This window comes from Grus americana, chromosome 21 (genome assembly GCF_028858705.1).
Source record: "Grus americana isolate bGruAme1 chromosome 21, bGruAme1.mat, whole genome shotgun sequence".
Classification (NCBI taxonomy): Eukaryota; Metazoa; Chordata; class Aves; order Gruiformes; family Gruidae; genus Grus; species Grus americana.
Genome location: NC_072872.1, coordinates 5,224,199 through 5,245,674, shown reverse-complemented (window position 1 = coordinate 5,245,674; position 21,476 = coordinate 5,224,199). Strand labels below are relative to the sequence as shown.

At 44.8% G+C, this 21,476-nt stretch overlaps 1 protein-coding gene across 6 annotated transcripts in view; it reads right to left on the bottom strand.

Moving 5' to 3' along the window:
• Positions 1-21,476, bottom strand: part of RERE (arginine-glutamic acid dipeptide repeats) — a 251,426-nt gene that overhangs the window by 4,861 nt on the left and 225,089 nt on the right. For 4 of the 6 annotated variants that reach the window (XM_054849562.1, XM_054849563.1, XM_054849561.1 and 1 more), the window contains 8 exons: positions 13,289-13,451; positions 10,984-11,076; positions 9,995-10,194; positions 8,584-8,745; positions 7,004-7,117; positions 4,682-6,066; positions 4,061-4,283; positions 2,065-2,788 (listed from right to left, as the gene is read on the bottom strand). In XM_054849562.1, coding sequence (XP_054705537.1) covers positions 2,065-2,788; positions 4,061-4,283; positions 4,682-6,066; positions 7,004-7,117; positions 8,584-8,745; positions 9,995-10,194; positions 10,984-11,076; positions 13,289-13,451 — 3,064 coding nt within the window. The remainder of the gene's footprint in view (positions 1-2,064; positions 2,789-4,060; positions 4,284-4,681; positions 6,067-7,003; positions 7,118-8,583; positions 8,746-9,994; positions 10,195-10,983; positions 11,077-13,288; positions 13,452-21,476) is intronic. The other 2 variants (XM_054849565.1, XM_054849564.1) reach the window with 2 other exon arrangements.

Genomic DNA, 21,476 nt, shown 5'->3' with positions numbered 1-21,476 from the left:
GCAACAACTCACGGCTTTCAATTTCTACAAGAAAAAGAAACCCACCAAGTAAGGGGAAAAAAACCAACAAAGACTGTCAACATTTAGAAAAAAATTTCCCCCAAGCTCTCCTATTTCCCCTTTCCACACATAAAATTCAAGGATCATTAGTGACATTTAGTACAAAAGCACTTCAGCACCCTTCTGACTCTACCAATACTGCTTGACAGGCCAAAAGCTGGCCAAAACCTTTGTTTGCAAAAGATGACATTGCAACCATCATTGTGTGGAGAGGACATCTGTAGACAACCCTTCTGGTGTCACTTTACTAGTATGATGAAAGATGACATCAGCAAAACCTGAAAAACACTTCTTCACCAGCTCACCTGAAATCTCTGCACGTTGTGCTGTAAGCAGACTGCAGAGGAACCACAAATGAAAGGAATACAACACAGCTAATACAAGTCTCCCTCAGCTGTCACCCGGTCCAGAGCAGAGATGTGCGGTCATTTTACTCTATTCATCCCCACTCTAAGGAAACACACAGGTTATGCACGGTAGGGCCTTACCCACCTGTGGGGCTACTCTGGAGCAAGAAATACTGAGACACGCAAAAGCCCCTAACTGTATTTTAACCTGGTGTCCAAGATTACAGCCAAATTACTTTTCGAATACAGGTAAGAGAGACTTAACATTGAAGTGACTTGGCTTCGTCTGCACCAGTCTCTTGCTAGACTGACAGCAAGAACGTACTAGCTGTATTTTTATCCAGAACAAATAACTGAGGAGTATCTAGACTTACCTGCACAGAGGTGGTGACTTACCTGACAACAGAATCCTTGTATAGACACAATCTATGACAAATTTCTTCTGCTATCAATGGGGTATGCAAACCTGCCCTAAATTGAACTGGTTTGTAATTTGTGCAGTCTCAACCACGGCCACAGCTTTAAGAATGTCAATATTCAGTGCTATCACCTCCTACCTGTAACCCCCACCCCGTAGCAATCTCACAAGACCCTTGCTGATTTCCTTGCTATACAATTTGGCTTCCGCAACAGCACTCAAACTCCTTCCAATCTCCAAAAAGCAGACATCTCAGCTATGTTTAATGCATATTGCTCCAAGGCGAAGTATGCTATATTTGCTTGCACAGACACCACATTTGTAGCCAGCTGCACCAGAAGCTGCACTTCAAGTACTTGGACTTTTTTTTTTTTTTTGGCCCTTACTTAGCAGCTACTGCACCTGGTGCCTTGCTTGCCATGTCCTCTCCAGTCTGCCATCAGAAAATCAGTAAAAAATCTGCTTAGTGCCTCATCTTCCAGACTCCAGCTTCCAGACTTCAGACTTCTAAAGGAGTAACCATGTAGCTTGCGTTAGAAATGAGCAAGGCATCGATTCACTTTTGAGACTATTAAATACTCTGGGGAAAAAATTTCCACACATAAGAATATACTGTAGCTAAAAAGATGCCAACCTATAAATTTAGATGGTTTTTATGAGATTTCTGACAGAGAATTTTAGCTCAACTAAAGCCAGATGGTTGTCATGTCAAATGGCTAAAGAGATGAAGTCTTTCTCTCCTAATTTTTTTTTTTTCAGTTCCTATATGGAAACACCAGCTTCAGCTCCTTTCCAGCCCTAACTCATAACAGCCATTAGCATTGGCAGTGCTGTCAGTTCTGCGACATCTCTCCTAGTGAATTCCCTTCACCCAACGCAGCCTCCACCCGTACACCAGACACCACTGTAAGGTGGTACTCTAGAACGCCAGTACTTTTAAAAAACAAAAATGAAACGGCAAGCCTTTTACAGTGACAGCGTGCAGTCTCAATGATGATAGCTGTACTGTTACCTTCATTTACTTTATCACTGTTATTTATCCACCCCCCCCAAAAAAAATAATTGTTTGCATTTCAGTTATCACAACTTTATACAGTACAGAAGTCACATATACAAGAAAACAGGGATTTTGCTACTTGAATTCCAGAGGCACAGCCTGCCTGTTTTGGGCAGACTTCTGCTAACAGCTCACGAGGGAGGTTCCCTAGGAAACTGCCTAACCCGTTTCCCTGGGCTCACCTTGATGTAAGGGATCCTGCTGATGTAGGTGTAAATGCGAGTGTATGTGTGAATGTTGGTGATGGTGAGGCGTAACGTTGAACATCTGGAGCCGTGCCAACGGGTCGTTTGTCAGCGATGCCATCCGCTCAGCATGTATTCTCTCTGCTGCCAGTCTGTCAGGGTAGCTCATTTCAGGCCGTAACTGTGGGCCTGCCAGTGCAAGTCTCTCTCTTTCAAGGGGGTTCAAACCCGGATGGAAGGAAGCAAACGGGTGAGGTCCTGCTGTTGGGGGAATAGTCAGTGCACCGTGCCTGGCAAAATGCTCCATGGGGTTAGTAGCTGGGTGCAGTGCATCTAGCTCTGGGGGCTTCACCTCAAAGCCAGGTTTCATCCTCTCTCTCAACTCCCTTTCCCGGATTTCTCGCTCCCGGATTTCCCGCTCTCGCAGCTCTCGTTCCCGAATGGTGGGATCCACATTGTAGAGGCCGGGCATATGGTAGGCCAGAAGTGGATCAGTGGGGTTCAGGGGGACAAAGAAGGGATGATTACGGTTTGTTGGCGACATGACATGAGGACGGGCATATTCACTCAGTGTTCGTAAAGCAGGCGTATCTGGACCAATGTAAGGTGGTACAGCAGCAATGGTCGTCGGCGGAGGTTCAAATGAAGGTCTCATATGTGCTGGCCCGCTGAGCTGAGACTCTCCAAGACGGCCTTCATGGGAGGAGCTGGATACCTTCTGCTGCACAGAATGGGGGAAGAGAATTTTAGTTCAACACATTTGGTGTGAAAACACAGCAGGCACAGACTTCCCTTCTTGTCCTTCAAGCTCTAAGAGGAGCTAAGCGCGGCCTGCTGAGCCTCGCGACTCCTGCAGTTGTGTGCTCAATGCGGTTTGGGGAAGGCCTGGATTCTGTCTATTCTGCAGGCCAGAAGATAACTACTTTGTACTGGGAGCCTCAAAGCTACACAACTGCTTTACAGTTAGTAAAGCAATAACTAGGCGGTACACGTCACAGCTATGGGCAACAGCTGGCTGGTACATGTCACTACAGACTACCTGTCTTGTCTGCAGCGTGTTCTTCCTCTCCTCTCCACACTCACTTGTATCCTCAAACCCACTACACCCAAGGAAACTCATGCCCACGATGTGCAACACAACAAATTCCACTCCTTTCACATCCGGACTTTGCATCCTGCTCTCCCCTCCTGCACAAGGGCAGCGTAGTACTTCTGGGGAGGGCAGTAAGCACAGTTTCCTCATGTAGTTGCACAAAGATCCCCATCCCTCAAATAAAGCAAAGTTCCCATACACGACACATCCCTTAGTGGACAGATGCTATATCCTGACTTTTATAATCCCACAGAAACACATAGCTATGATTCAGATCTCTGAAACACGCCAGGGAATAGGAAGACTTTAGCACCTTCCTTTTCAGCATCAGTAAGGTATTACCGACCTACGAATTCTGTGGGCCCAGAAGTAATCACTCCTTTCCAACAGGCCACAGAAAAATGGATTAGTTATATTGGCTCTTTATATGAAGACTGGAGTTTGGGTCTCCCGATAAAAAAAAAGTTATGTGCCTTTAAGTTTACTTCAAATTTAAAAAGTCTTCAGGTCCCCTTCTTCCAGCAGACAGCACTCTTGTGCCTGCTCAGTAGTACAAGGTGCACAAAGGGATTCACTATATCTGCACTGAGTGCTTTTCTACTGCAACGAAACGTAAATACTTGGCCTAGTTATCCCCAGCCGCGTTGGCTTCCCACACGTCAGGAAAAGACCAGGAGTAGAAACTCTCCATTTCCTTTAAAGAGAGGAACGTCACAGGCAGGCCAGGAGGCGCTCACAGCTGGCTGGCTTTCACTTAATACACCAGGCTCCCATATTCACAAATACCTGATGGCACACGAGTAAAAGCGCTTCTGGGGATTTGCATTCCGTAGTCACCATCCAGGTCAGATCCTACCATGCCAAGTCCCTTAAACAGCTCTTAGCTATAAATAAACCTACCGCAGCTCTTTCTGCTTCTCTTTCACGCTCCCGCTCCCTCTCTCTTTCCTTCTCTTTTTCTTTTTCTCTCTCCCTCTCTTCTCTGGCTTTCTGCTCTGCTTCCCTTTTGGCCTTTTCAATGGCCTCTTCTCTCTTCTTGGCCAGTTTCGATCCTGCCAGAGGCATAAAGTATAAGTCTGCTCTTGAGCATGAATTGTAGCCACGGTCCAGGTGCTTGTAGAACCTGAAAGGAACAAAACAGAAAGAGCTTAGCCCTGGGAGAGATCCAAGAGTCTGGGATTTAAGAGCTGTATGTCAAAAAAAAAAAAAAAGTATCACTCTACGGTTATACAATAGCACTATCAGCTTCCCTGAAAGCCATGACAAAATTAATTGTACCATATTACTCCACAGACAAGCAGAGTATAAAACCCCTCTCACAATTACCAACTGCAATGCCCCATCTGAATATGCTGACTGTATCAGCACCTTTCCAGAAAAACAGAGCAAAATCACGCTAGAAAGAGAGGCTGACAAAATCCACGTGTAAAATACACTCAGCTCCGCAGGAGCTCGTTTCTCAGCTTTTGGGGGTGCAGAAAGTCCGAGCACATTAAGGAAGCACTGCTGACTACTCCATACCTGGCTGATTGACTAGCGTGACTCGGTGTATCCACCACAGTGGGTTCTGGTGATGGACTTCTGGGTGGAGGGGGAGGGCTTTCTGGTTCCTCAGCTTCATCTGGGACTTCTTCTTTGATTTGAATAGGCGGTAGCGTGCAGGCTGTCACCACTGGCACGTTTCCACTAGAAGCTGCTGATGTGGAGATGGAAGTCTGAAGTGGGATGCCGGGCACAGTGGGTGGCGTGGAAGTGGAGGGGCAAGAAGGAGGGGTGATGGAAGGTGGGCCTGCTGGGACAAATGGATGCTGAGAAAAGGGGGGCTGGGAGGATACCTGATGGAGTCCAGATGGGGGGTGATTAGCAGGTGGGGGAAGGCTCTGACTCTGCGTCAGTACAGGAGGCTGGGCTGGCGAAGACTGCAGCGGTTGGCTTTGAGGCATCAGCTGCAAAGGAGGAGGGTGTGCAGACGGAGGATGATGAGTTGAGAGGGAGCTCAGAGGTTTTAAAGCAGGTGGTGGAGGCAAGTTGGAGTTCATGGAGAATGGAGAAGGGCCAGAGAGGTGAGGAGGGTGCTTATGGGATGGAGCAGTGGGGAGCTGAGGGATTGGGGTGGTAGGGGGAGGTTTGATATGAGGCATGGCCATGGGCGCAGGGGGCAAGGGCTGCTCCCGCGGAGGCTGAGCCTGCTGCAGTGAGGTCGCGGTTGGCAGGACAGGCTGTGTTACCTGAACCTGGAGAGCAGAGTGAGAATGAGACGGTGCTTGTGTCTGAAGGGGAACCTGAGACTGAGATGACTGAGTGGGGAGGGAAAATGGCTGGGAAGGTACAGGATGAGGCAGGAGCGGCTGGGCCGGCAGGCTGTGAGGGGCAGGTTGGGTCTGACTGTGGAGCGGAGCCTGCGGGTGAGGCTGCGAAGAGGCAGGGGTCGGCTGGCTCTGCGACACGCTCAGAGGCTGCAGAGGTGGGTGGGGTGACGGGAGTCTCTGCGGGTGCAAAGCCGGGGCCTGCTGTATGTGAGAATGAGGAGGCGGTGGCGCGGGGGCCTGGGGCTGGCTAGTGGGCTGGGACGCTGACGGCGAGACCTGCGGCGGAGCTGAAGCAGCGCTGGACGCTGCCGGCAGCGATGCTGGTAACTGGGCTGGTATTGGTGGCGTAGGAGCAGGAGCCTGGCCAGAACCGCTCTGTGCTTGAAGCGCTTGGGGCTGTGCCTGCAGCACTTGCTGTTGAGCAGATGAATCCGAGTCGCTCTCATTGTCTTGAGGGCTAGGGATGCTGGGTGACGTGCTCCGGTTATCCTGGTCAATGTCCTTGGGATCGCTGCTCCCTTCGTCATTGACGCTGCGGCTGTCAGAGCTCTCGCCTTCACCCTCGCCCTCCGAGGGAGAGTTTGGCCTGCTGATCTCCTGCGGGGAGAGGGGGAAGCATAACCACCGTGCGTGAGAAAACGGCACAAAGAACATTACCAGCATGCCACAGGATGCAACCTGTCACACATGCTGTGCAAACACAAGTGCAAGTACCACCCTTCGAACCTCACAGGACTTAAAACAGCGCAAGCAACATAAATATCCAAAGGGAGGGTGCAAAGAGAGAGCCAGGCTCTTTTTAGTAGTGTCCAGTGGCAACAGGCATAAACTGAAATACAGGAGGTTCTGCCTGAAGATAATGAAACACTTTTTCACGATGAGGGTGATGAAGCAATGGAACAGGTTGCCCAGAGAGGCGGTAGACTTTCCATCTTTGGAGATACTCAAAAGCCATCTGGACATGGTCCTGGGCTGTCAGCTCCAGGTGGCCCTGCTTGAGCAGAGGGGATGGACTAGATGACCTCCAGGTCCCCTCCAACCTGAACCATTCTGTGATTCTGTAATATGGAAAGCTCAGTGCCAAAATTACCAAATCCTGTGCACAGAGTGAACCTGGACAGGTACATGGAGCTGAAAAGACATCCTGCAAGTACTTCAATCAAGCTGTGACACCATTAAATTAAGAAAACTCCAGTGGTGGTCTTCTAACTTGCCACAGAAGAGGAAAAATCAAATTTCAATTAAAAAAAAATTGTGGGGTGGGGTGGGTGATTGGAAAATAATCCAAGTATATTCCTATATGGTTGCTACTGATAGTAAAACAAAAAAAGACTTCTGGACTTTCCCCGTATCAATCCACTGTTTTTCAACAGAAGGAACACATTATAATATTGGTTGCTTCCCAGCCACAGATTAAGTTACAATTTGCTGTGGCTTAAACTGATTTCAGGTTTTTTGTTTGTTACTGGGTTTGCACCCCCTCCCACTCTCACACCATTCTCCTAAGAGAAAAATATCCCTCTGTGGGACTCACTTGAGTTTTGGACTTTTTGGCATTGGACCTGTCAGGTTCCTCTGTGTCAGAAGCTGCCTTTTCCCGCTGCCTCTTGGAGTTCTTGAGAGGAGAAGATACCTCTTCTTTTATCTTCTGCCACGAATGAAGCAGAACACAACAGTTACCAGTGATGTAAATGCAAAAGTAAATTGAGCGTACGCTAGCGCTACCATATTCAACACAAATGAACGAGGAGGGTTCCTATGGAACAGGAGAACTGATCAGAAGTTGAGATAGTCAGTATTTAACAACAATCCAATACGCATCTGTCCCTCTGCCCAATTACAGGTTGCAGGGGAGTCTGTTCCTGAGCTGCTGCTGTATTCCACCATCTGCCAGGAGCAGCTCCCAGACGACTTGCATCTACATAACGCTCCAGCCACTCCCTCTGGAGGTCAAATTTAAGAGAGAACCCAAAACAGACGGCAACTTTACTTCTACAGGTGGAAACCCAAGGGGCAGTTTGCACACAAACCCTGCACAGATTTCTTACACAAGCTAGCAGGAAAAAGGAACATCAAGTAAAGCATTCCTCATCATGCAGAAGTGGTCTCGAGCTTTGAAAGTGAAGGAGTATTTTAAACAGAGCAGTTTTCAGCTCTGCAGAATCAAGTCTGTCAGGAATTCATACCAGATCTACTGGTATGTAGCAACTCTAACAGAGACCAAGACCAGTTGTTAACAGAGGATGGAGCAAGAATTTCTGAGTAGACGGGCACAGGGTAAGCCTCTTTCTACTACATGAAACTCCTGCTTTACTCCTGATATTTGAGAGGGATATTTTTATATCCTCTCAAATATAGGGCTAACAGTGAGTAGCTATTACAAGATTACTACCTTCTTTCACAGCCTGGGACAGCTTTATACATCACGTAATTACCTAACCTAACTTCAAAATTTCCTAAGTTCTCAGCTTTTATCATGTGAAAACTTGCTCCATACTCCTGTTTTGACTTTCTTTTTCTTTAAAATATTTATTTTTAACTTGCTACTTTTCAATTTACACTGCTTAACGGCAAGCCTTCCTGCTTCATCTGGCTTTGTTTCTTCAGTACTCTCTTGGAAAGGCACTTATTCATTTAAACAGACTAAACTGTCAGCTTGCTCTGAAAAAACCAAGCAAATATACACAGAAAAACAGTAACAGCAGTAGTCTCAATTACTACATATTCATATTCCTTTGTAAACAAGGATTAAGTACTGCTTAAAAAAAAAAAATCCCCAAAACTGTCTACTTGTCTCAAATATAGCATTTCTGAGCTGTATTACTTCCACGAGCCTAATGCTTACATTTGCATCCGAAATTGAAGGCTTAATTTATCATGACAGCGGTAAGGTTATGTGGGGATACTTTAATGGTTTTTATCATCACACATCCTCATGTACAGGAACAAAGTATCAGTCAGATGCCCCATTAAATTTTTTGCTTATCCACACAAGTAGGAATTTCTAGGTCACCGAGAGATTCCCTGGCTTCCCAGAATCTGCATCTCATTGAGCTGTCTGAAGAGGCCTCAGGTGTCCAGTCCTAACACAAAAAAAGAACGGGAAAATTTTACCTTGGTAGACTTCTTCACTGAATCTGCTTTGCTGTCATTACTGGAGGTGCTGGCAGCGCTCGGAGAGTTGCGGCCACTGGAACGGATGTCTTCATTAATAGGTGAGGCTCTACCATCAGGGCTGGCTGGCTGCTTTTTACGACCACTACGTAGTGTAGACATCTTAACAGAAAGAAAACGTATCCAAGTCAGCATTTGTCCAACCTCTAATTTTTTTTCTGTCTTACAGCAGGGGAATGGATGCAGCACTCAGGAGCGTGAAAAATGAAAAACCAAGAGCATTTAACATTGTTACAATTCTTCCTTGAAAGCTCGTCTGGACTTAAAAGTAACAGGAGGCAAATCCTTAATTTATCTACTTAAAAACATTAAGTGCTTGTCTACTTAAAAACATTTAGCAGTGCCTGCTAGAAATGACAACATTAGAAAGACGTTCCAAAGCTGCTGCTGTTTGCATGCTAAATTTTCTTCATAAAACACACGCACGCACATTTGTAAGCGCGCACACGCAGAGAGTGAGTGAGGTAGGACGCGACCCGCACGTTCCATCAAAAAAAAAAGTCTATCTGTCAGCATTCAAGCAGTCAAGACCAGTTTGTAAAACCACAGTTTTAATGTCAATGAGGAATCACAGTAGAGCGTATTTCAATAATCAATGCTGTTTCCCTCCCGCTCTGGCAGTTTTCGGGATGACTGGCTACCATAAAAACAATGAAGTCAACCTTACCTGACCACGTAGCCTCACAAGACATTTAGAAACAATGATCATATCATCACGATCAGAAAGATGGAGAGGGGAGGGCAGGGAAAAGAAATACATCTGCTGCTTTTTATCAGCCGAAACCCAAAGCAAACGTCAAACCAACCAGAGCTGCTGTCAAGAGTTCTCACCGGTGCCTTGTGCGCGGTAAGGCTCCCGGCATTTCACCCCAAGTAAAACCTCTGTGACAGAGCACACCAACCATAGGAGAAAACCACAGGTTTCTGGAGGGAAGAGATTTTTAACTCCAGTAATATGAAGAGACCACATGAACAGCATTTAGTTTTTTAAAACTCCTCCTTTAAAATGAGCCCAAGGGCTCACCTCCGACAGGATCCAGCTGGAAGGAGGACACGTACACTGTAGTGATACACTGGTCGAGTGCCCCCTTACGATGACAGTCCCCTGCCAGTCATTTCAATCACGAAAATAAGTTTGACTAGAATGTGAAAGAAGAGATGTTTCAGCTCTTTTCCAAGGAAAGCCTCAACTTTAGCAAACTTCACACCTGCACGCACAAATGCGGCAGCAGGCACATACCATGACAAACAAGCAAGATGGAGAAAGCGTCATTTCAGAAGTTCGACTACCATTTTCCAGGCAACACCTCCTCTTTACAGAGGAAGCTGCAATGCAAAGTGTTAAGCTTACCGAGCCTCGACTCCGCCTTGTCCTCATGCTATGCTTTCCACTGAGTCCATCATCTTCCTCTTTGACAGGCTTAAACATAAAGGGTGGAGGGTCTACAGGCTTCTCGATGGGTGGCAGCTCTCCGTATTTTTTGAAGTGAATGCGACAATCAGTGCACAATAAAATGTTTTCTCGACCGCCGTGGTGCCAGTCCTTAGAGGCTTTGGGCAGGAAAAGCAACAGCTTAGAACTAAGCAATGGACCAGATACTCGGCACAAACACGTTGCATTATTTAAAAAAGCACACAACAACTAGAGAAGTAGCTGCTTTTCTACGGGCAACAAAAGTTGGAGAAATTTCTGGAAAACTTTGTCCTGTGTTCCAGGCTTAGCCTGTGTTCCAGTGCACATCTTCAATATTCAATTTGCAAACTATTTGTTTACTTAAGTAACTACAGTTTTGAAAACAAAGAAAGAAGCCTTACATCCTCTACCTGGGAGCTAACAGGCAGCTATTATTCTCCAAAGCTGTGGTTTCTTAAAATGAAGTGAGCTATGAACTTCTCATTTCCTTCCCTTCCCTATTTTGGGGCTCAAACTTCCATGCCATGCATACGTCCAAATCTCAGACAACCTTCAGGAATACCTACAGGAATGAGGCTGCTGCAGAAGAGATGTGGCACCGTGTAAAGAAGTTTTGTGTGTGACAGTCACAGTCCAATATTGATTTGTTATATCACAAATAGATCACATAGATTATGGATTATGTAGATTTTTTTTTTCCCTATATAAACGTCTACCTCTCAGGATTCTCCTTTGTCACTGCAATATTAATTCACAGTGGCAAAGCATGATTAACCCTGCTAGGAATGCTGCACATTGTAGCTGATTCAACCCCACAGTTTTTTGAACAGCTGTACATGCACACAAACCGCTCTTGCTTGAATGAACCTGCATTAAGTAGGCAGTAGCAGAAAGGAGAGAAATACAGGAATGAATCAGGTGCCTACTGGTTGTGAAGCAGTGACGACAGGCGTAGCCCTTCAGTTCCTGTTCACTGTCCTCGCTGTCAAAGTCATCTTCACTGGCCGAGCTCAAGTCCACTGAATAAGTAAAGAACAAGGGAAGAGGAAAACAGTAAAGATAAACTCAGCAGGATTTTCTTTTTCCTCCTAGTTGGCTAAAACAACCATTAATAATAATAGTCTTCACACAAATTTTGTGACTTCCTACAACCGCCTTGCCTTGGATGGCCGTATTTCCGATTTTGCAAACAAAGCAAGGCCAGACCCGATCATTCTACAGATTAAAGGAGGATTCCAGGAATGCACTGAGTGATACAATTCACAGAACCTTTGACTCAGTACACGGTACTTTTTCAATTAAGTCTTTGTTCAAATACTGTTCATGCTTAGTTAGAGGGGCTGCATTCCAAAAGCACAAATTTCAAAAGAAAGGAAGTTTATCTCTAGAACCCGGTCAAATTTAAAATCAAATATTCTATATCTAAATCCTTCTTTACTAGATTCTGTGGACAGATACTGCAATGGCTTTTCTGGTTTTTATTTTGTTTCTAGACTTCATCTTCTAAACCAGATGGGGACTGCTGTTATGCTCTGCTAGTCAGCGGCTATATTTAACCCGAGAGCTAGATGTGTTTTGTGGGTGGAAGAAACGATGCTTGCACATAACGTAACTGTTTGAAAAACATGTTGTGATTCTTTCGGATGAGAGGTACTACAAAGATACTACCAGCTTTCCATTTCTTATTGCAAGGCTCTGTAAGACTTTTAACCCGTGGCAGACTCAGATTTCAAGAATGTCGTGTTTCAAAGAAGTGGAGAGTATGGAAAGGGTCGCCTTCCTTTGGGGCAAGAAATATATAGCAAATTCGCTGATTACAAGGCTGTGAGCTAAAAAGCACCATCTAAACCACCGAAAATCTGCAGACATCACAAAACCTGTATCTTACCTCATCTTCTAAAACAACACAGGAGTAAATCCTTTCTGACTGAGAGTACTACATTTTTCTAGCACCATCACTATAAATTCACAACGTAACAGGTCTATAATTTCTCACAAGCAGAAAGCCCTGTGGCTTCTTTTGTTCACGTCTAATTAGAAAAGAAGTTCTTGATGCAAGAATACTGGTTTTTCTAAAGGTTCCAAGCGGATATTTTGTATTACATGCAGGTTATAGAGAGGGAGGGATTCTACAGTACTTGCCATTAGCGTTTGTCATCAACTCACTGCTCTTCCAATTAACAGAGGGTCCCATTTAATAACAGTGCCTCCTAGCACTACATAATTTCTACATTCATTCTTGCAGATGTTTAAACCCTGACTGCAAAACTGACACCAGGCTAGAACTTGCTTTCTTTTACTAAACTGATTTTTATATTCATCCTGTAGTCAGATCCATATGGATGAGTCCTTCCAGCCACATGCACTCTCAAGTGCTCAGTATCACGGATTGAGCTGTAGAGTCAAGATCCTCCCTTCTTGTGCACAGAAATCAGCAATAAACCCTATCAATTTCAGCAAGGAGAAGCTAACAGCCCTTTCTTACTACCTCATTAATACCCTCTCCAGAATTCTCTGTCCTGCCTGCTCACCACATCCTCTACCTCCCCCACATTAATAAGATTCTGCCAATTTCTGCCTTCCCCATACTTGCCCACAGTCCCTTTTCTTTAGAAGGTATGTGAAATGTGCTGGGTTTCGTCCATAGAAAGACTCGAAACTCACAGGGTAAGATAAGCCTTTTATATCGAAGTTTATAAAGCCACACGGACGTTACTAATGCAGTACATTTCACTGGTTTGGGTAATTATTCTTTGTTTAGACACTTCTGCTTCAGTCAAGGCCAAAGTTTTTCCAAGATGCATTAAGATACAACCGTGCTGGCTGCAGCGCACAGCCTGAGATCAAGCAGAAGGTATGGGCCACCAGTACGGGCGAAAGGGACTTCCTTCCAAAGGGATGAAGGACTTCCTGTGTTTTGCATTTTTTAATTCCCATTACTGCAACAAGCCTGGAGAAAATACAACACAAACCCAAGAAAAGAGTAGGGAAATTCAGTACCAGGGCAATGTTTCCATCCTTACAGGATGCTTTTACGTTTAAGAACTGCACAAAGCTCTTGGTGATCAAAGACGCCCACCACATTCCAGCATAATGGTATAGGACCAGGAGAGGGCAACTGCCTGAACTCCATTTCCTTGCTTCATTCACTTGAAGGTACAGCACCGTTACATTACTGTTGCTCCCTGCATCTAAACAAAGATAAATGCATTACTTTTAGCTTCCACTTACAGAATTCACTGGAGGGGGGCCTGGAGGGAGTGTTGACTGGAGTGGAAGCAGTTCGAGTTTTAATTCTCCGAAACACAGCCTGTCTTCGATGCCTACGGTGGGCTCGAGAACTTGCTGCTTCAGGGGTTTTCTTCCAATAGTAATAGAAGGTGATTAGTTCTCCCTGCAAATACAGAAGGAGTATGTTAGAGGGGCATGCAAATCTGACTTGTCAGCTTTTTTCCTCCCTTTTGCTCTCTGTATGCGTGCACACGTATTTTTGTAGGAAGCTTCAACGATGTATTTCAGCCAAACAAAAGAATTCTTTAGGTAAGACAGAAAAAAAAAATCCTCATTATTTTTTGTTTGCTTTTGCAGGGGAGGAACAGAAGTGTCTTCTCACTCCTCTCCTCCTCCACTAGAAAAGAGGTCGGGTAGTACGTATCCAGCCTCCCCTTGATGCTGCTGCTGGTCTCAGCAATTCGGAAGGGGCTGCCCTTGCTCTCGGCTCAGCATCCCGGAGACACCCCTGCACAGCTCAGGAGGCACGGCATCCGGAGAGGTACCGCCTTCCAGTGAGCGGTCAGAACAAATAATCGGTAACCGCTACGGATTCTCTGGTGTTTACAGAAAGAATAAGGATCAATTCGAACAGATACTGCCATTTTGTCAACCTACATTACGCGTACAGATATTTTTAAATATACCTGTTTAAGAAGCTGAAAGTTAGAATAAAAACGTGTTCAACAAGAAGTCTATAACCATAACAACCCTACTACAGTAAATCGTGTTTTAATTTGAATATATATGCCCACATCTAAATTAATTAAGCAGTTAAAAGAGCACACCTAGAGAAACGAGTGATAATTTCACAGCATAATGAATCTGGCTTACATTCAAAAACTAGAGCAGCTGCCATTCAAACTAGCGGATGTAATGCCGAACTGAAGAACAGCATGTGGTTTTAATCTCTTTTCTCTTACTTTGAAACCCCATCATTTCCTGGCGACTTGTCTGCCTCTAAGGTAAAAGGTGTTGTTTCTTTCAAGTTCCAAGAGAAAATCGGAGAAGTTCTAACCAGCCCCTTGAAAAAAATCAACATCAGAACAAACATACCTGAATTGCCCACAAAAAGGGTTTCTTTGAACTGCATTTTATCTGATCAAATAACATAACCTCAGCCTGCTGCCTCTGTGGGGAAATCCTGCAGCCTATACTCACGACAGATCACTCAAGTTAACTCTAATAAAGACACACCCTTAATCCAAACTCTCCCAAGGGCCTCAAACAAGCAATTACAGCCGTAACTAACATCTGTACCACTGCAACACTTGAAAGACAAAAGGAGGATGTTGTTCTAGACATTAACTGCTGACATTTAAGACACTTAAGAATTTTACCAATGCCTAATTTAAAAATAGAAACACCAGAAAGAGAACACAACCACAACTTTGATTTATGGCAACAGACAGAACAGATGCGTTTTTTTATCTGCGCTGCTATAGACTGGGATTGATGCTACTGATCTCCACCACAGACCTGAACAATATTCACACCAAACTGTATTCAGAGTGATACTCGGTGAGGAGGAGGAGGAAGTGGGCAAAATTAATCATTACCTGCAATTGTTGATTCTGAAGGACAAAAGTCCTACTAAAAAAAAAAAAAATTAAGAAAATATAACTCCTTCCTAAAGAAAATGGGGGCAGGCTGGCAATGAGCATGCAAGCCATGTCAGATCTGGGAAGGACACAGAGTTCTGACGCCCAGCACCCGGCTCTGCTACTGCATGTTCAACTGTACGTGTTTGCCTTAGAAATAACATTTTACTCTGAGTCCATTAAGTGGGCTCAAAGTCCATCCGGCACAACTGTTTGTCAAACGGAGGATACGACCCGTGCCAGGAGGCAGACGAAGCTCTGCAGAAAAGCTTATGCAATGCTTTTCACAAGTAGAAAGTCTCTTGCAAATGAAACCAGCCACGTTTTTACCTATAAATTCATTTATATCATATCTGAGGTGTCAGCACCAAGGAGCAAGTCAGTAAATCCCATGTCTTTATGTCAGTGAATTAATGTGTCCTCTGACATATGGCAACAGCAGAGTGCAAACCAATCTTTTCCTCCTATCATAAAACAGGAAATGGGAATCTATTTGAGCTCTATTTACACATCGCAAACCCGCCAGGTCCTAAGGGAAGTTTAACAACTTATACATGCACTACATCATAAACCAAACTCAAAAAAGAGGTGTATATTTATAAAAAAATACTAACTTCATAATGCTGCTTTCCCTGAGGCCCTCCCAAAACTGCAGTCACAAATGCACGCAGATAAAGATGAAATAGAAGTTTATTCAACAACTAGTTTTACCCCATCTATGAAATCTGGGTATATGAAAGGACTAGAGAATATTCTGTACTTCGAATCCATCAGACTGCACAGCTACATGACTCAGTAAATGACTCAACTTTCCGACACAGAGAAATAAAAGTCAGAGAGGAAGCACACACAGAGAATGTTAATGTTATATACGTAGACACAGGTTAGACACGTACTACGCTGAAAAAAATTCCATGCCACATCTTATTAGCTGCCTGGCTATCTAATATTATATTGTCTACCTAAGGGATTAAATGCTGGAGCGGAGCGAGTCTGGAAGGATTAGAAACAGCATATTGGTGACTGCACGGGTGGCAAGAGCTTGAGCACAAAGGAGTAAGTCAGGAAAGCTCTGGTTCTGCAAACAGGGAGTAAAAACAGCTTCCAGCTTTGCTGCAAGGGAAGTCAAATGAACTTTAATCAAACATGCATAGCGTGCGCTGCTGAAACCCATCGCACATAAATTCAGGGAACAAAAGCTGTTGCAGAAATCAATAGCCTACTGAAACATTAACACAGGCAAGCATTGATCAAAAGCCCTTTTACAAAAGGCAGCCTTGCAAATTAGCTGCTGTTTTTGCTTGCAAGCAAACAGAAAAGCATAAACGCTGCTGACACGAATGGCCTGTAATGATCATTTTGTTCCTGGCGATCTCACCTCACCACAAGGTCTCGCAGTCAACACATCCTACAGCTCTGTACTATAATTGCAAACAGCATGATGAACTGAGGCAGTCTGGTTCTCCTTCACCGGGGGAGGGCGGAGAGCAGCTGCTCTGAATCTGCTTTTCTGGGTAGCAGGTCTACGCCCAGGGGAATAGTCCTAACCTAACAACCTGCAAATGTATTGTATGTCACCTTTGAAGTTTTTTGTGCCAGAAACCGGGTATTGCTAGCAACACACGCACGAAAATCACGCAAGATAAAGCAGACTGACCCATCCTTCGTTGCATCGTTACACTCGTTCAACTTCAGAGTGACATCGCCCTCATTTCTAAATTTCAGAGATAAATTAAGGAAGGGGTGAGACCACTGAAGCAACTACCACCTGTGGTGAGGTCTTTGGCTGATGGTGGAAGAGAAACCCAAGGCTTGCAAGTCAAGTTCAAGGAGGGCTGAACCTGCTGCTTGAAACAGCGACCTTGTTTGTCACTCTAACCCAGTTTAGTGCCCTGAAGCGCACAAACCATCTGAAATTAGGAGGAGACAGTCTCCCTTTGCAATAAGCACCATCCAACTGCTTCTGTCACCCTCTACCCTTCCCTGCACGCAGTAACGTGCTGCTGTTTAACCAAGTGCTGGGATCGCCGATAAAAACAGGCATTAACAACTGCTGCAAAGCCTCGCGGGGAAATGGTGAACTTAAGCGATGCACGGCCCAGCTCAGCACCGCTTCGAACACGAAGCAGCAAAATTTCATATGGCTGCACGTACATGGGTGACCCAGAACACACACGCAAATGAGAAACACGAGGGTTCAATGAAGCAGTCCCCTCACAGCACACGCAAAACCATTCTTCAGCAAAGCTCCTCGTCTAATGAATCAGAGCAGTGGTAACATTCCAGATGTTTGGTGGTAACATAGCCAGTATTTTGAGGCAACTGTCCAGCAGGAAGGGTTTCCGTGTCCAAGTCGCTGCTTCTTTCACCAGAAAATGGTGGAATGTTAATGGCCTGCCTCCCGTCCCTGACATCCACCTCATCTCCCAGATACTGATGTTGCTGACATCCATTTGTAGCATTCACCAATAAATCCAATGTGTTAGAAGGAAAGTCCCAATAAAATGACTCACAAGTCTATTCCAACACCACCCCTCAAGTGAGGGGCTCTCACCCTGTGCTGTGCCATGTCCAAGAAAGATGCTGTTAGTGCCCTCCCAGATCGACTCCATCAAGGAAAAGCTTTTTCCATCAGCGTGGGGAGAAGATTCACTTCCCTCCCAATCTGCTTAGCTGTTCATACTGACAGCCTTACCTCCACTTGATACACCACCACCTCTCCTTTCTGCAAACACAACTCCATTTTTCTATGTTAACATCTGATTAACTGTCCCAAGCTATTTATCAAACACACACAAAGCAAAATGAGAAGCGTTGTTTCAGGCTTTTAATGCCTCGAGAACATCTACGTTCCCATTACTGAAGTTTCACAAGACAGAGGTGATATGTTCTTCACTGAAGACCACGGTTCTGCTTTCATCAATTCTGAAATATCTCTGGAGCTCACAACTCAAATCTCTTGCCTTCTCCTGCCAAGGCCATTTCACCCCATCTTGTAGGTACACCAAAAAAAAAAGTCACCTCCTTTTAGCTCTGTTCTGGGATTATTTTTAAAGAGAAAGAACTTGTTCAGATCCATTCTCACAAGAGCATGGAGCAGTGAGACTTTGTCTGCAATTCAGCTCTGGAGGCTGAGCTGACACCGGAGCCTTCAAGTGCCCGACAGCCCACGTCCTCCCCAACCCAGCGCTCCCGTGTGCGCTGCGCTGGCCATCTGCATTTATTAGGCGATTACTTCCTTGGCACGTGGCACCTTTCTCGTATCTCTCTCACCATTTTCACCCACTGCTCTCACCTCTCTTTTTTTTGCAGCTCAGTCAAGCTCTCCAAGCCACATCCCAAAACACCGGGGCAGGCCGTACCAACTCTTCCATACCCTTAACGAACTAACATGAGCGCCAGCAAGTGCTGCGTGCCCTGGTTTCCAACTTCTTATCAGTAGTTTTCAAACGTAATATACACAACACGAGCTGTGCCCCACGTTAGTGTTTAGTCTTGCCTTAGGTAAACAAAGGATTAACACCGTGTATGCATTTCTGGATTTGAGAGGTTCTGACAGCCCTGCTGCAGCAGCCGCTGCTCCTATGGAAGCCAATCACACAAACACATCAACTTACCTTCAAGTATCTGTTGTGGTATAACGGAGTGAGCAAACATAATAATTGCTGTTTAATTTCCCCAGAGCCTAGCTCTGCTAGGGATTAAAAAAAAAAAAAAAATCACGGGGAGGGGAATAGCTTTACAGTAATTAAACAGAAAAGGTAAATGACAACTCTCTTCAATGGCTCTAAACTAGGCATGGCAGACCAGAGGGGAACAGATTGTCCAGCTGTGGCCTTAATGAATTCACAATCTTTCTGGAATGCATCAAGATTTTATTAAGTCAACTCAATTTAGCTAATGCTCCCTATTACTACAGTCCTGTGGTAAAAACACTGTCTCCAGTGCCTCCCTCCTTCACTGAATCCCCTAGCTTTAACAGGCTTGGTTACAACATCTGCTCAAGTGCCTCCATGCCAAGAGGCATATCAAGAAAACGGACTACACGTGCACGGTTTTGCATAATGGGAGCTTTACGGTACACACCTTCGGTACAGCCCAGCGCACCGCTGCCTGTCATCTCCAGGTGGCTTCCTGAAACTTTACAGAACAACCCAGAATATTGCCGTACAGCGTTAGACCGGGAGACAAAATTGAAGGTATCGGTCCTTTCCATCGCGCGCCTCCCCATACCCAAAAGTTGCTAATACAAGAGGCGCAAACGTACGCAAACAGGCTAGCACAACCACGCCAACAAACCCTCCTGAACAGCACAGCCTGCCACATCAAGGTAGAAATGGGACAGTGAGCGGAGAGCATCGCGTGGCTACTTCTAGTTATGAGCCTATATCCAGACAGAGAAAATTTGGAACCCTTGTCTTGGTCTGAACAAGTTAAAGTATTGAAAAAATGCAGCAGGGAAGAGAAAGAACAGCTGTGTGCAGCTCCGAAGAGTGGAACCTAGGCATTTTTACCATTTTAAGCTCGGTCTACATGCCTCTGCCAACTATGACAAATAGGTTTGCATATGCTCTAATTAAGCAATAAGTCTCAGCAGCTTGTTCAGTAGCACTGATTAATGTCCACCTTGGGTGCACAGGAATACTGCATCATCTAAAACATTACTGAAATTTTAAGAGAGGCTTTTAAAAACCAAGCAATATTTTACTAACACTACCAAAACCACACTAAAAATCGTGGGATGCTCTCTAAGGAATATCCTGCAGGTCTCTCAAGTTCTCTAGTGTATTTTAAAAGTATAGGCATTTTATCTAGCAGTTCCTCTAGCCATTTATTATCTTTTGGATGGCAATACAGCCTTCTCTCCCTAGTCTCTGCTAAGAACTCTACCTACAATTTTAGGAGAAGATTGGCTGTCCTAACGCTCTGTTTCCTTGTCCTGCAAACAGCCAGGTAAGCTAGCTGGTTTCACTTGTTTTATTTGAAACTCCTGGCAAAACAGGCTGGCTAGGTAGGAATTGAAAGAAGAGACGGGTATGTAAGAAACCCAGGTTAACACTCCTTGGTTTTTTATGCTGTCAATTTACCCCCAATACAGGAACAGGCACAGAATTTCCTGGGAACCCAGCCGAGGCTCCATCTGTATCTTCTGGATTTCATTGTGTTGTGGAAAAAACCTGCAATCAGATACGGCTTTATGCTTTCTAATTGTTTCTGGTAAATGAGCACTGCTGCCCTGCACTGCTACAGACCAGAGGAAGAGTGAGCTTCTATCTCCTACAATTTATATGCTTGGTCCAAACAAGTCTGGAACCTGAAGATTTTACTCCAAAGTTCCTCGAGCAGCGAAGAGACTAAAATAATTTCATTTTTCGTGTCACCTGAACACACAGATGACTTCTGTAAATCACCCAAGAGCATATATTTACCCTCCTTCACAAATAATTTAAAAAAACAAGTCAACTTCACAGGCAAAGTGCAAACCAAACCCAACTCTTACAACAAAATTAAGCTTGGGAACTGGAAGTGGGAAGAGACACAGAGAATAATGGAATCACTAGTAGAAAAGAGTCAGTGAACAGGGACTGCGGAGCGGGGAGAAAAAAAGGAAAGAAACACACAAGACAGGATGTAAATAATCCATAATCCCTCATTTGAAACAAACATTTATCTGCAGTAACACAGTAACACTCAGCCATGGTATAGCATCTTCCCTTTGATGACAAAGCCAACGAAGTATTTACAAATGAAGTCTCAGCACATCCTTTTTAAGTTTTACAGGGTAAACAAAGACAGAAGCTTTAGAAATTGGCCAAGATCAATCCTGTGAGAAGTACAATTGTACTGATTAACCTCAAACTATGTGACCAGCTCCACCAGCTGATGGTCAGGCTCTAAAATTCCTTCGTAATTCAAACCCAGGCCTATTGCACAGGCTTATCCACCCTTCCTACGCACAGCGCTGCCTGACTGTTCCTCCACAGTTCAGCTTGCCTTTTGCCCTCAATACAAGCTGCTTTTTCTTTCATTTGGATATTCCTGTTTCATTCCTACCACTTGATTGCACGGTTCTAGCAAAAACCACAGAGAAATCTAACTGTTATTGTCCCTAGCCTGAAAAACACACCGAGAACGTGTCTCTGTACCATGTCTGACTGACAATTTTCATGTCGTTCATTTACTAACCTTTCCCAGTGTTTGTAATTAAGGTTGTGTATACTGGTAGAAAATAAGATATTTAGCGTATTATGGAACTCACCCTTGCTATCTGTTCTGTGCAAACAACTCTCCCCCCCCCCCCCCGCCCCTTCATTTTTAGGGATTTAAGTACCAGCTTTAACAGTTCTGCAAAAACAGATGCGCAGCAAGCTACTGCATTGTTTTAAGTCTCAGCCACAGTTAAAAGCTGCTGACCCTCTCTCCAGCTGTACGTCATGCCAGAATGAAAAGAAAGCTTTCGTAATTAAAGCTTCTTCCTCCAGAGACTCCTCTCTGTTAATCAACAGAGTTCCTAATCCCCATAGGAACTCAAGAGACTGTTGGCTGCA